General features: G+C 30.8%; 2 protein-coding genes across 2 annotated transcripts; both read right to left on the reverse strand.

Annotated features, from left to right (window-relative positions):
- Positions 1-2730: 2730 nt before the first annotated feature.
- Positions 2731-3219, reverse strand: LOC103499134 (uncharacterized). Its single transcript, XM_008462036.1, has one exon. It carries the CDS (start codon positions 3217-3219, stop codon positions 2731-2733), a length of 489 nt encoding a protein of 162 aa, XP_008460258.1.
- A 6570-nt stretch (positions 3220-9789) lies between these two features.
- LOC127149570 (uncharacterized) lies at positions 9790-11240 on the reverse strand. Its single transcript, XM_051085355.1, has 3 exons — positions 11010-11240; positions 10641-10958; positions 9790-10533 (listed from the first exon to the last, which is right to left on the reverse strand). The coding sequence occupies exons 1-3, from the start codon at positions 11238-11240 to the stop codon at positions 9790-9792; spliced, it is 1293 nt and encodes a 430-aa protein (XP_050941312.1).
- Between the last annotated feature and the right edge of the window lie 2417 nt (positions 11241-13657).

Genomic DNA, 13657 nt, shown 5'->3' on the forward strand with positions numbered 1-13657 from the left:
GTGCGACGTCACTAGAGATCCATACTGTCAACGCTTCCTTCATCGCGTCGAAAAAAGTTTCTTCTTACGACGACACTTTTCCTGACGTCTTTTTCTACATCGACAGACCTCCAATTTTTTGTAGTGTCAGTAAAAAGATCGAAGCACACTTCGGTAAGCGATGTACTAAAATAATTATTTGCTCTACACGAGTTGCAAACATACTACAATGTTGTTACCTCACAATAAGATATAATGATTTATTTAATTAATGAAACTCCAACTTTAAACTGAATAAGATCTAATAAAACTCTGGTACTCTTGTTCTCAACTCAATTCAATACGAAAAGAAAAAAAGAAAGGACAAAAAAGAGAGAATTAACTTTGAAGTGGATACTTGAAATGTATAAAAAAGTTGTAATTCATATGTTAAAAACTTAGTAACTCTTCGAAATGCAAAATAAAATCAAATAATTAAATAAAAAATTGAAAAATTTATTAAATTTAACTCGATTGACTTACTTGACTAAAATCAAATATAACTCATGCAAATAGAAGAAACTAGAAATTTAACTTCCATCTTTGTTAAATTTGTATACGAAAACATCTAATTTAATGACTTCAATCAAATTTGAAGTTTTTAATGCAACCTTTTACTTGTTTCTATTGTAATTTTGGTTTTTTTATTATTTGTTATATATTCGAATGCATGAGAATGTATGACTTTCTTTTTTAATTGAATTTTTGACTCGTGACAATTTTGATAAGATTTAATTAGAATCAATAGAGTAAGTTAGCTTGTTATTCTCTTTGATGAGTATTATTGTTCTAACAACGATTGTACCTAATAAATGTCAATTAGATGCATGAAAATTAGGCATTCCATCTAAGGATCCTTTGAACTTAATGTCATTGGAAAATTCAATTATGAAATGCTTAATCACATTGAATTAGAACAATTAGAACATTGAGACAATTTAACTATCTTAAGTAATTAATTAAATTGGTTAGGTGAAAAAGTTACATAGAAGCAAGTTATAATAATTCAATGAACTCGATCATTCTTTGGATTGGGAGAGATCGATATAACCCAAGCTAGATTCTTTAATTTTGACATAGAATTTCTATAAGTTACTCTTTATTTGCAATTTATTTTCTTTCAATCAAAATCAACCTCAACCCCCTGGTTACCTTTGGTGGAAACTAGTTTGTTAGAGAAATTACTGTGTTCCTTGAGTTGAACTCGTGCTTGCCAATTAGGACTAGTACTCCTTGGTGTGTGAATTCGATAAATTTACTTGGTACAAATTCGGACGACGAAATCCATCTATCAGTGTTACATTGAATTGAAAAACGTATCTACTTATTGGTCCTCAAAATATAATTATATCTTGTTAGATATTATCGTAGTTTGGAGAAGATAAGAGTTTGGAGGTGATATTTTGTTTCTCTTCACATAAGAACCATTTTGAATCTTTTTTTTAGGTATTTTACTTCTAAACTAGATCTTTAATACTATGCTCATGATAATAGAGGAATCCTTTTATTCCTATTTTATTTACATTAAATAAGCAAAACATTCCTTCAACAAATTCAAGTTACATATCAATAGCTGTAATGAATTGAGTCATATGGTCATTATGTCTATAACCAGGTTTGTTTATGGGCTAATTACCTAGAATTAATCTTTTAAGTATTGTTAAATGGATAAATCATGAATGATGGAGAATAAAATGTCTAGGGAATATGAACTTGAATTGAATTTATGTCATGGGGACAACTCCACTTCATTTAAATATATATCCATATGTTTGAAATGTGAGAAATAGAATCGTGTGTCAAATAAGATTTCATCGTGGTTAGGTATCATTTATATGTCATTGGAATTGATCAAAGTTTTATATAGAAATAGTTCAGACAATGCATGACAAAGATTTGATGGTAGAGAAAATGCAAAAAATCAAAGAGAGAGAATATGATGAAACAAAACGATGGTGATGATGATGATTTATTTAATATCATGTGGTTCAAACTATGCATATGATCAATTTTCTGACGTGTCTAATATTTTAATATTATATTCCTTATGCTAAGATGTCTTATATCCTAGTTGTCAAATTTCTCACATCCTAAAAAGTTTCAAATATTGAAATGCAAGACTTGTACTCACCACTTAAAGATTAAAAGTTAATGGCACAACCATTACACTGCAACCATATTTTATTAAAACATAGCATTATTTAGTATATATCATAATATAATATTTTAAAATTAATATTAAAATACAAAAATCAATAATGTGAAGGGAGACACGTGCTCCCACTGACTCCTACATAAATCCGTTGATCCAGAGCCTTTGTATATAGTAATGTATCAATAGGGTTGTTCTTTCATCAGGTTATTTGCCCACATGTGGGTAATAAATCCTATCAAATCTTTCTATCCATTCCATTTTTAAACCGTAACGAATCGGACATGTGACCAGCAGATAGGCACGCACCATCACCCCCCACTTAGCCAACAAGCTACCAAGTGATTTGTAAAAACACTAATTTCAAACAGGTTGGGAGAAAAATAAAGGCAAGTCAATATGAAGGGAGAAGTTGAAGTTTTCTATATATAAAAAAACAATATAATATATAATCAATGAATAAAAGTATGAAGAAAACCAAGATGGGAAATTTCATTGATTAACCATAAAAAAAAAGTGTGGAAATACTCATCTATAAACAAAGATTGTTACTATATGACTTATCTTTCCAAATCTGACTCAATCCTCTCGCAACTATTCGCCGGCTTTTCCTTTATTGTGTCCAACAACGGCCTCCACTGCCTAGATTTCCCCGCTGCCGTACACTTCCACTCTTCACCACCCTCCGCAGTTTCACACGGCGGCAGACTGCCCGATTTTGCGGCGGACTTCGCGGCGGCAGTGAGCCTTCTGGCTATGGAGGCCAAGTCGGCCAGAGAAACGTCGGGATGGAGAGTGGAGAAGGGGAGAATGAAATAAACTTTACCCGGCTGCAGGACGGCGTCGGGGTCCAGCGCCGGGCTGGCGGCGGTGGAGACCAGCTGCGCCGCCGTGCAGATGAAGTACTCAGTCGGAGGGGGCGGTTTTCTGGCGACTTGACGGGCGGTGATGGGGCTGTGGAAATGTTGGACATGGCCATTCAGATGGACAACTTGAACTCTGTCGGCGGCGGCGTCGGAAGAGGATCGGAGGGAAACACATCCACCCATTTGTGGAATTTGTCTCACTAAAGATTTTTGAATCTCTCCTTTTTGTTGTTTTTTGAGAGGATAGGGAAGAGGAAGGAGAGTTGATTAAAAGCCTAAAATTATATATATGTTTAATATATCCATTAAAAAAGGTGTGAAAATATTGATCTATAAACAACAAAGTTTGAAATTAAGAGAGGCAGAAATAGGGAAGGAGATGGTGGGATATGACAAGAAAGAAGGCATTAAAAATTAGCATAGCTTATAGGAACCAAATGGAAACGTTTTAAGTAAATATGATTTTTAAACAGCAAAGAATTACTCATATAACTAAGCATATATATATATATATATATATCCACTTACCTATTATGAATTGTTCTTTAATTATATTAATATCTATATATATATTATATATATATCTTTCAAAATAACACTACTTAATTAGCTAGGTTCCAACTTCTATAGAAATAGTAATTGAATGTTAATCTCTTAACAAAGTCATATATAGAAACTTAGTCCATATGCTCTTAAATTAACCCTTTCTTTTCTAAATTTTGAACTGAAAGATAGAAACAGCGAAGACCAGACAATAAGAGAAAGACAGGGGAGTAGTAATGTGTAAATTTTGGAAGATTGTGGGTTGAATAATAAATAATATTACGAACTTTTGGGGGAAGTTTTGAAAGAGTCAATGATTTGGCTTGAAATATGATCCATAATTTCGAGAAACATTTGGAAAAAATTAGGACGGGCGTACACGTGGGGCAAATGTGTATTATATCATACAATACAATCAAAAATCATTCATATTCACGTTACATTTGGAAATATAATATAAGATGTCATATAAGCATATTACTTTAGAACTACCATTGTTGAAATTTGTAGAGCGTATTTTGGTTTGACTTTTAATTGTTTAGAAACGAAAGTGAGATTAGCTCGATCATAATTAACATGACTTTTCATCTCATAAAGTAATAGATTCGGTCTAACATCCTCACAATTGTTGTACTCATGGTTTAAAACTTCCATTGAAATTTCTTTGATTTCAGTCGGAAAAATTTCGCTTTTCTACCAATTTCAATAAAATGTCAATAAATCTTTAAAAAATTACGATATTTTGTTTGCGTACTTTAAGTTTTTTAATTTTAGGGTCTTGGTTTTACAAAATTTTATAGTTTTACATGTCGGTGTCATTTTCATAAAAGGATCCAACCTTATTATGTGCTATTTTTTTTTTCAATCTCCAACTTTTCTCAACTTTTATATTTATTTTTTTAACCAAAAACTTTTATCTCTACAGAAATTGAATTCGAAGAAATCACGAAAAATAACCTATAGTTACTTTCAGCTTCACTCAAATTTTTTTCATTAAACTTTCGTATCATTTCACCTCACAATTAAATTGATGACTGAGTTATTCTTTTTTTTTTACCATCCAAAACTTACATAATTTTCGACATTATTTTATTTCAGAATATTCTTAAATTTTATATTAATTTGTGATGGGGATGGTTTTCCATTTTCTTTTAAAATTTTTGCTCTTGCATCATTTACACATACATTTACAATAGACATCTAAATATTGTCTTACTTTTATAGAAGTTGTGACTAAAAAAAGGTCAATTATACTTTATAATAAAGTCACAATGTAAGTTTCATTAACTAATTATAATATTTTTTAGGAAAACTTTAACAAAACATCAAACTATTTACGGTCGTGTGACAAAACCCATAAAGTTAGCCACTTTTTAAATATTCCAGTTTGTCCTTCCATCTTTCTTCTCGTGCGATTTCTTTCATCGTATTCCTTATGTGATTTCTTTTATAGTCTTTCTTCTTTTCCTTTTTTTATTTCTGCTGCGATTTCTTTTCATCGTCTTTCTTCTTTTCTTTTTTATGCTACGATTTCTTTCCATCGTATTTATTCTTTTATTCTTCTTTTTCTCTGTTACGATTTCTTTCCATCGTTTTTCTTCTTTTCGTTTTTCTACGTCGTTCCAAATTTAAATGATCGTGTAGAAAAAATAAAAGATCGTGTATAAAGAATCTTGTAAAAAAATAGATTGGAGTAGCCAAATGTAAACGATGGTATAACCAAATTTAAATCGATGAAATTTAAACGTAACCAAATTAAACGATAGAATTGAAAGATAAATTGTAGTCATATCTAAACAATTGAATACCAAACAATAACCAAATCTAAATGATCGCAAATATATTACGCGCACGTTGTTGACGGAGACAAATTTTACATGGTGGGCCTCTGGGATTTTTCGGTTTTCGGAATTGTTCGTATAAATACTTTATCGCTTTGTAATATTTTTGAAAAGACCCCTATTTTTTATAATTTTTTTTGAATATTTTGATGGATATTTCCATAAAATTGGGATGTCCATATTTGCGTGGGAAATTTCTGAATTTGACTTTATATTTTTCAAAGATAGTATGTTATTAGTTGTCTTTTAAGTCTTAACATCCGGAAGAATTTTCTTTAATGATTTTTATTAGATTTCAATAGATTACAAGTGTACTCATTTTACGTTTTTTCTTTCATTTCAATTTCAATTTCAATTAGTACGTTAACTATAATACTAATACACAATTACGTATATAATTATTTCTAATTTAAATTATTTGAAGTGAACATACTTTTCTTTTTTGAAGTTTTCTTTAATTACGTTGATTGAATTGAAAATCAATTATTTATTGTTTTCTTTTAGAATAAATAGAGCTACAATAGATAAATTAATACAAATCCTCCTATTTTGGTTCATATTCACATATCTAATACATTCAAATTAACCGTGTTATCTTAAAATCTATTTAACCTTTATTTATCTTTATATATATAAATAATAATTTTAATGTATTTATTGAAGACTTAAAATAAAAATTGAATGAGTCCATTGTAATCTTATAAATATTTGTTAGATACATAATTAATGGTAAAAATTTAATTTATTTTATTATATCTTATAAATATTTTGATTCATTTTATAATATCTTAAAAAAAACATTTATTAATAGAACTTAAATTATAAAAATTAGAAGATAAACATGAGAATAACTGGCATCAATAATCACTGCGCCCTCCAATTTAAATTCATGCCCTACCAAAATTTTCATTTAATTTCGTAGGAATTCAGGCTAGGGATTAGGGCTAGGATAAGCAACAATAATTCAATTTTTTTTATTATTATTACTTTAGAAAAATTTTAATTCAACCAAATAAAATTAATGTTTTTAAAAATTAAGGGTTTAAATTTATAATTTCCATAAGAAATAATGTTTTTAGTATTAGGGTGAAAAACAATATTATTCAATGTGCCAAAATATATATAATGATTACTAGTAATTTTAAAATGTTTGGATCTCGATATTATAAAGTGTTATTCGATTTTAATATCATAAAACATAGTCTCATATACACAAATTTCAATTTTCACACAACAAATATAAAAAAAGTAAAGAAAAAGAATATACCATCCTACTATCGTAGTTTTGTTATTCTAAGAATAAAAGTATCCCTTCCTCTTTTTCTACCACGTAAACAGAGATACTTTTAATTACCCCGTTCAAGACATGTCCTCATAAAAAGATAATGAACATAATCTCTAATTACTTCACATCGCATTATTACATTTATCATTATAAGAGTGACAATTTTTTTATAAAAAGAAAAATATATAATAAAATCTTATATAATCAAAATTTCAAATTCATTTGTCATCATTTAAGTAAGTAGTGTTGTAAAAAAATTTGGATGAAAAGACAATAATTATAAGAAATGAAAGATGCAAAATGTTTGAATTAGTAACAAAACTGAAATGTTGTAGGAGTATATTTAACTTAGAAAAAACACTATGATTACACTTCCATTTGAGTTTTTAAAGAAAAAGAGAAAATTTGGAGTAAAATAAATGGGAAATATATATATATATATATATATATATATATATATATATATATATATATATATATATATATATATATATATATATATATATATATATATATATTCTAAGGAGGGAACGTTGTGACTACGCCAAACTACTTGGCTATGGAGACTATCGTTTTGTAGTCTTGTGCAACAACCAAATCTTACGTCACATATCCTCCTATAGACTTTTTTTTATTTTATTTATTTTCATTTTACTTTATGACCTTTCTAAATTATATATCCTTTTTTTATTTCTCTCTTACTTTTTGAAACGTTTATTGTAATCCCTTTATTTTTATTTTAACAATTGCAATAATAGATAGGGAACAAATTTATGTTATAAAATTAAACAAGCTAGGGAACAAAAACAAATTAGGGAGAAAATTGGAAGTATGGAATGAATACATTATGTATGTATTTATTCTATTGCACATTTCAAATGTTAGAACATACTATTATTTATAGAGATTACGAGATAAGAAAAGATAAAAATGATTTATGAAGTACAAGTACTTCATGTGAGGAAAATAATCTGTATCTAATATCGATTCTTTCCAAGTATGTATTTGACAGATTTTGTGTATTTATTTTTATGTCGACTTTTTACCAACCTTGGATTAAGTAGATTGTTTAAAGAGCTCATTGATCGTCCTAGTATGAAAATAAAAGGAAAAAGAAAATAAAAAATAAAAAACTAGACAAATAATTAAAAAAATAAAAAACTAGACCATATAATCACCAAATCTCATCTTCACGTTTTAGCCCTCATAACATAAGATTTTAGTGTTTGATTTGTATTTTGTACTATTGTAATTAACTTGACATTTGATAACTTTTAATTTTGTAGATTTAGTGTTCTATTTAAGCAGAAAAAACATATCTTCAACATATCATTATCCTAGTTTTTTTTTTTTTTTAAGAAATTGATGTATTGTTGTATCCTATCGTATTCGTATCTTGTATTTGTGTTTGTGTATGTGCTTCATAGAAGATAATAGAGATGACAATAAAAAAAAACATATTTAGATATATATAATCTATGAACATCTATATAATTCACGTATTTATAACTCCCTCCCTTAGCCTCATTAAAGCCTTAATCAAAAAATTTCCAATGGGACAAAAACTTAGTTAGGAAAAAAAAAATACAATGTTCGTATAATTTAATAACTGCCTCATTAATTAAAAACTTTACTGAGAAAGCCAACTCACTTAGACAAAACTATAGTCAAGGAGAAACAAAAGAGTACATGCAACACAATTTACTCTCTCGTAGAAGCATCACTTGATATCTTCGAGTCGTCCCTACATTCAAATGTTGTGTAGTGAGTTTTAAAATGTTGTAGATAACACCTTCGTAAATAAACCTTTTAATTCCTAAATTTGTGGAATCATATGCTGCCTTCATTTATACTTTATTGCTTTCCTATAATAATATATATAACAATTTTAGGCATAATAATCAAATGAACAACCACATTATATTTTTTAAGAATTGCAAACATAGCAAAATCTATCCGTGATAAACTTCTATCGTTGATAGACTTGTAAATGGTCTATCACTGATTTACTATGATAATTTATTAATGATAGAAGTCTATTGCTCTTATAGACTTTTTTATATTTGAATTTTCAAAATGTTGCTATATATGCTTAATTAGAATCTGATTGATATATTTGCAACCGTCTGTAATAACATTATAGTCTAGGCCTCTTAAAGCATTAGGATTTCAATATGATTTATGATGGATAATTATCAAGAATTTTTCTTATTACTCAAGAAGTTTCTTGGATACAATTTTGCGACATTTGATCTTAAGTCGAATGCCTTACTCATCATAATAAACATCTTAGATCAACATACTAATGCCATGGATAAAAAAATCGCACTACCTTTTCTGTACTTGTAACTTCTGTAATCAATCTTGCATTCAATCTTTCGTAGAGAATTCTTATTCACCGTTCATCAATCACACATCTTCTCGATGCACACACTATATATATATGTCCTATGCATATATATTTTTATTTTCACAAAGATATTAATGTAAGATTTCTAAAATAAAGGAAAATCTTTTTATCTTTTAGAATCTAATTATCTTATTAAAAAGATAATCTTATAAAATCTTTTAGACAAAATCCCAACAAACTCTCCCTTTTGTCTAAAAGAGGAGATTTCTTTTATGGTTCAAGTCAACGCTTCTCAGAATCGTCTCATGGATCAGAAGGCTAACAAAGATATAGCAGCATGGCATATCAACACAAACATTATCAGAGCATCTCATGCGATCAGATCTACACTTACATCACTACCACAACTAACATTATAAACTTTCAACAACAAACTGACTCGTACTTTCATTCCAGTAGATTTTTAAACATCGAGACAAAAACAAATCAAAACAACGAATTAATTGAACTAATTCGCAAAAGTTCAACAAACAACCAACAAAAAAAAAAGAACTAACATCACAATAAAAAGAAGGAAACAAAAACAGCACTCCTTCAGATGCTCCATCTTCTTTCAACCTATCATTACTCCCCCTTTGGACCAAAAAGAAATATCACTCATCACCATGCTCCCCCATACTAGTAGAAGAAACTAAGGATTTTAAGTGATGAATGAGCGAATCAACCTCTAGCCTTCATTCAGTTAACAAATTAATAGAATCAGAGAGAGCTCGAGACTCAACAGTAAATGTATTCACGATTTTGGAAGCTAAGTCTCGATTAACAAAGAAGCCATCAGCACTCTCATCCCAATCATCTGTGTCAAACATGCCAGGAGTTCGTGAGGGACGCATGTCATGTTCTATATCTGGCACATGACTACCCTGAAATAGTCTGTAACTCAGGGATAAGATCTTTGGTTCAAGTTCAAGGGCATCAGTTGTTGTTAAAACAGCAGCATTCAGATGAAGTAATAAAACAAAGAAAAACCACGGTAAAGCAATAGGTATTTTAACACCAAACGTTCCCACATGCCTTAGAAGCTGATTATATATAAATGAGCATGTATCTACAGTATCGTCATTGCATATCTGATATAGAAATGTCCTCAAAGCAATAGAAACACTGGAAGCGTGTGAAGACGTGAACCAGTTGGCAATACCAATCTTATGAAGAATGACATATTTAACACTTAGAGTAACCGCAGAAATTCCATTCACAGGCCAAGAAGATAGTGTCCCTCCAGACAGCACAAACACCAAAACTTCATTTGACGGGTTAGATGGTGAGCAATCAGGTTCAATATTATTACCCAAGAACTCATTAATTACTGCAAGAGAAATCTTGAATTTTAAGCCCCGAATGTGAACTGTTTGGTAGTCAGGACTACTAGGATCGTTAAAATCAGACGACAGATTTACAATGAATTCCCTAATCAACTGAGAATAGAATGACTCAACATTTGATATAGTCTGGGAAAGACACATGCCTTCTCAATAAGACTCATGACACTTAAACAGAAATGATGTTTATCATAAACATTTACCTCATCGACAATCCTTCGCCACACAACATATTTCCATCGTTGAACATTTTCTTCAAGGTGAAAAGAGATTCCATCAATGGGAACAGATGGAATGTTCAGAGGAATCTTCTTCCTTCCAGTCTTGGTGGTAATGTTTCGTCGATTTTGCTGAAATTTCTTTCCTTTTGGCCTAGATACTCCAGGAGATTGTTGAGTCTCAAGTTGAAAATCATCATAAACATCTGGTTCAACAATATTGGTTGCATCAGTGTTAGTAGGGTCAACATTTTCATCATCAATAGGAGTCTCAACAGTAGGAACATCATTCCTTTCCTCATTCTAAGTAAATTTAGTATGTGCAGGCTCTGAATGCAGATTAAGAGCAGCAACATCAACTAAAAATGATGACCTAATCGGTGGTGAATGTTGCGAAGGACCAGGTTCTTGATCAGACGCATGGTAAAGACCAGGTGTAGGAATAAAAACATCTTCAGAAGAAGAACTTTCTTGAGAACGAGCAGATATGATAGGATTAACAGATTTTGTAGAAGCAACATTTAAAACGAAGCCTTTCTTCAACAATCTAGCCAAAGGAACATCATATTGCTCGTCTGAATCCATATTTAAAATGTGAGTCTTAGAGACACTTGGTGCAGTTTCAACACCTTTCGCAGCACTTTTAGCAACAACATCGTCATGCACTCTTAAGATTTTTCGAACGAAAGTCGGTACGGTCTTCGTGGCGAAGCGCTTTTGAAACGACAACCTCGCATTCGTACGCCATGCATGGTAGACTTGGCAACTGGAACTTCATGAACATCTTCCATCAATTTAATTTGATAGTTACCTTTCCAGGTGTTTACCTTTGTGGACTCAAATTTGAAGAAAAGTAATAGTCACCACTCAAAACAAATAATAAAGAGTCTGAAGACTTAAAAGATATCAAGTATTTTCTATTCAGAAGCCGTAACAATCGCCATTAATTCCTATTATGGCGCTGACAGGCCTAGTTAACATATATCATGATAAGAACCCCCGCTTTTTTAGATAATCAAAGATTCAAATTTTACACACTCCTAAACCTGCGTGTAAGTGCTTAAATAAATTCGCATCAAGGGGTTTAGTAAAAATATCTAATAATTGTAAATTCGAACAAATATGCTCCAAAGTGATAATTTTATCTTCAATAAGCTCCCTAATAAAATGATGTCTGATATCAATATGTTTAATTCGGCTTTGCTGAACTGGATTCTTGGAGATGTCAGTGATACTCATATTATCACAATATAGAGTCATAAGATTCTGTGGAATGCAATACTCTTGCAACATATTCTTCATCCAAATAAGTTGAGTACATGCACTTTCTGCCACAATATATTCAGCCTCAGCTGTAGAAAGAGATGTAATTTTGTTTCTTACTGAACCAAGAGATGATATTGTTTCCTAGAAAGAAACATCCCCTAGAGGTACTTTTTCTATCATTAGAAGAGCCAACCCAATCAACATCGCAATATTTAACTAGAACAAAATTCGTATCATAGGAATATAGGATTCCAAAATCACTTGTTTCGTGGACATACTTGATTATCCTTTGGACTGCAGCTAAGTGCGATGCACGCCGATCAGACTAAAATCGAGTACATATTCCAACGACATAGACAATGTCAGGCCTGTTGGCTGTTAAATACAATAGACTCCCGATCATGCTCCTGTAAAGCTTGTGATGCACATTTGTACCATTTGTATCTTTGGTAACTTTGATATGTATCGCATCTGGAGTCCTTTTGTATTGAAATTTTTTCAGACCAAATTTTTTCACAATATTCTTGGCATATTTCTCTTGAGTTATAAATATGCCCTCACTTCTCTGTTTGATTTCGAGACCCAGAAAACAAGATAACTCTCCCACCATACTCATAAAATTCTGATTGCATAATATTAATGAAGTCTTCAACTAGTTCCTTAGGGAATCCTACAAATATAATGTCATCTATATAGATTTGTGCTACAATTAGATCATTGTCAGATCTATTAACGAATAATGTTTTGTCAGACCCACCTATCAGATATCCGTTGCAACCCAGATAAACAGTTAGATGTTCGTACCATGCTTTTGGAGTTTGCTTTAGCCCATATAATGTTTTATTGAGCTTATGCACATACTGAGGAAATTAAGAATCTATAAATCCTTTTGGTTGCACAACATAGACTTCTTCATTTAAATAACCATTTAGAAAGGTGCTTTTAACATTCATCTAATATGATTAAATTTGCGGATGCAAGATATACTGAGTAAAAGGCGTATAGTTTCGAGTCTGGCAACAAGTGCAAATGTTTCATCAAAATCAACTCCTTCGACCTGTGCATAACCCTGAGCCACTAGTCGAGCCTTGTTCCTTGTTACATGACCTACTTCATCTGTCTTATTTTTAAAGATCCACTTGGTTCCTATAATATTTACTCCTACAATTTTACGAACCAAGGTCCATATATTTGTTATGCCTAAATTGGAGTAACTCTTCCTGCATTGCATTTATCTAATATTCATTTTTAAGAGCAGCATCTATAGTGATTCACTAGCTAAAGTATAGCATAGATCAACAATCATTTTTGTATAATCTACCTTATCCTTCTTTCTAGTGGTAATTCCAGCTGAGGGATCTCCAATAATAGAGCTCGATGGATGATTCTTCCTAACATGTGATGATAGAATAGTTCAGTTTCTTCAGCCGATACTTCCTTAGGTATTGACTTTGAGCTTTCGTCAAGACTATTTATACCTGTATCGGCCTTAGGAATGTCAACAGAAGTAGTTTCAGAACCCATAGTTACTTTAGGTGCTAAAACATCATCATCATCAGTTTGTTTGTAAGTACGTTCAGAATCATTTATCACTACATTAATTGTTTCCATAACCATCCCAGTTCTATTGTTGAAAACTCCATAAGCTCTACTATTTTTAGAATATCCAAGAAAAAATCCTTGTTCAGATTTAACATCCCACTTTCTTTGATATTTCGTACCAGCAAGAATATAGC

This window comes from Cucumis melo, chromosome 5, assembly GCF_025177605.1.
Source record: "Cucumis melo cultivar AY chromosome 5, USDA_Cmelo_AY_1.0, whole genome shotgun sequence".
Classification (NCBI taxonomy): domain Eukaryota; kingdom Viridiplantae; phylum Streptophyta; class Magnoliopsida; order Cucurbitales; family Cucurbitaceae; genus Cucumis; species Cucumis melo.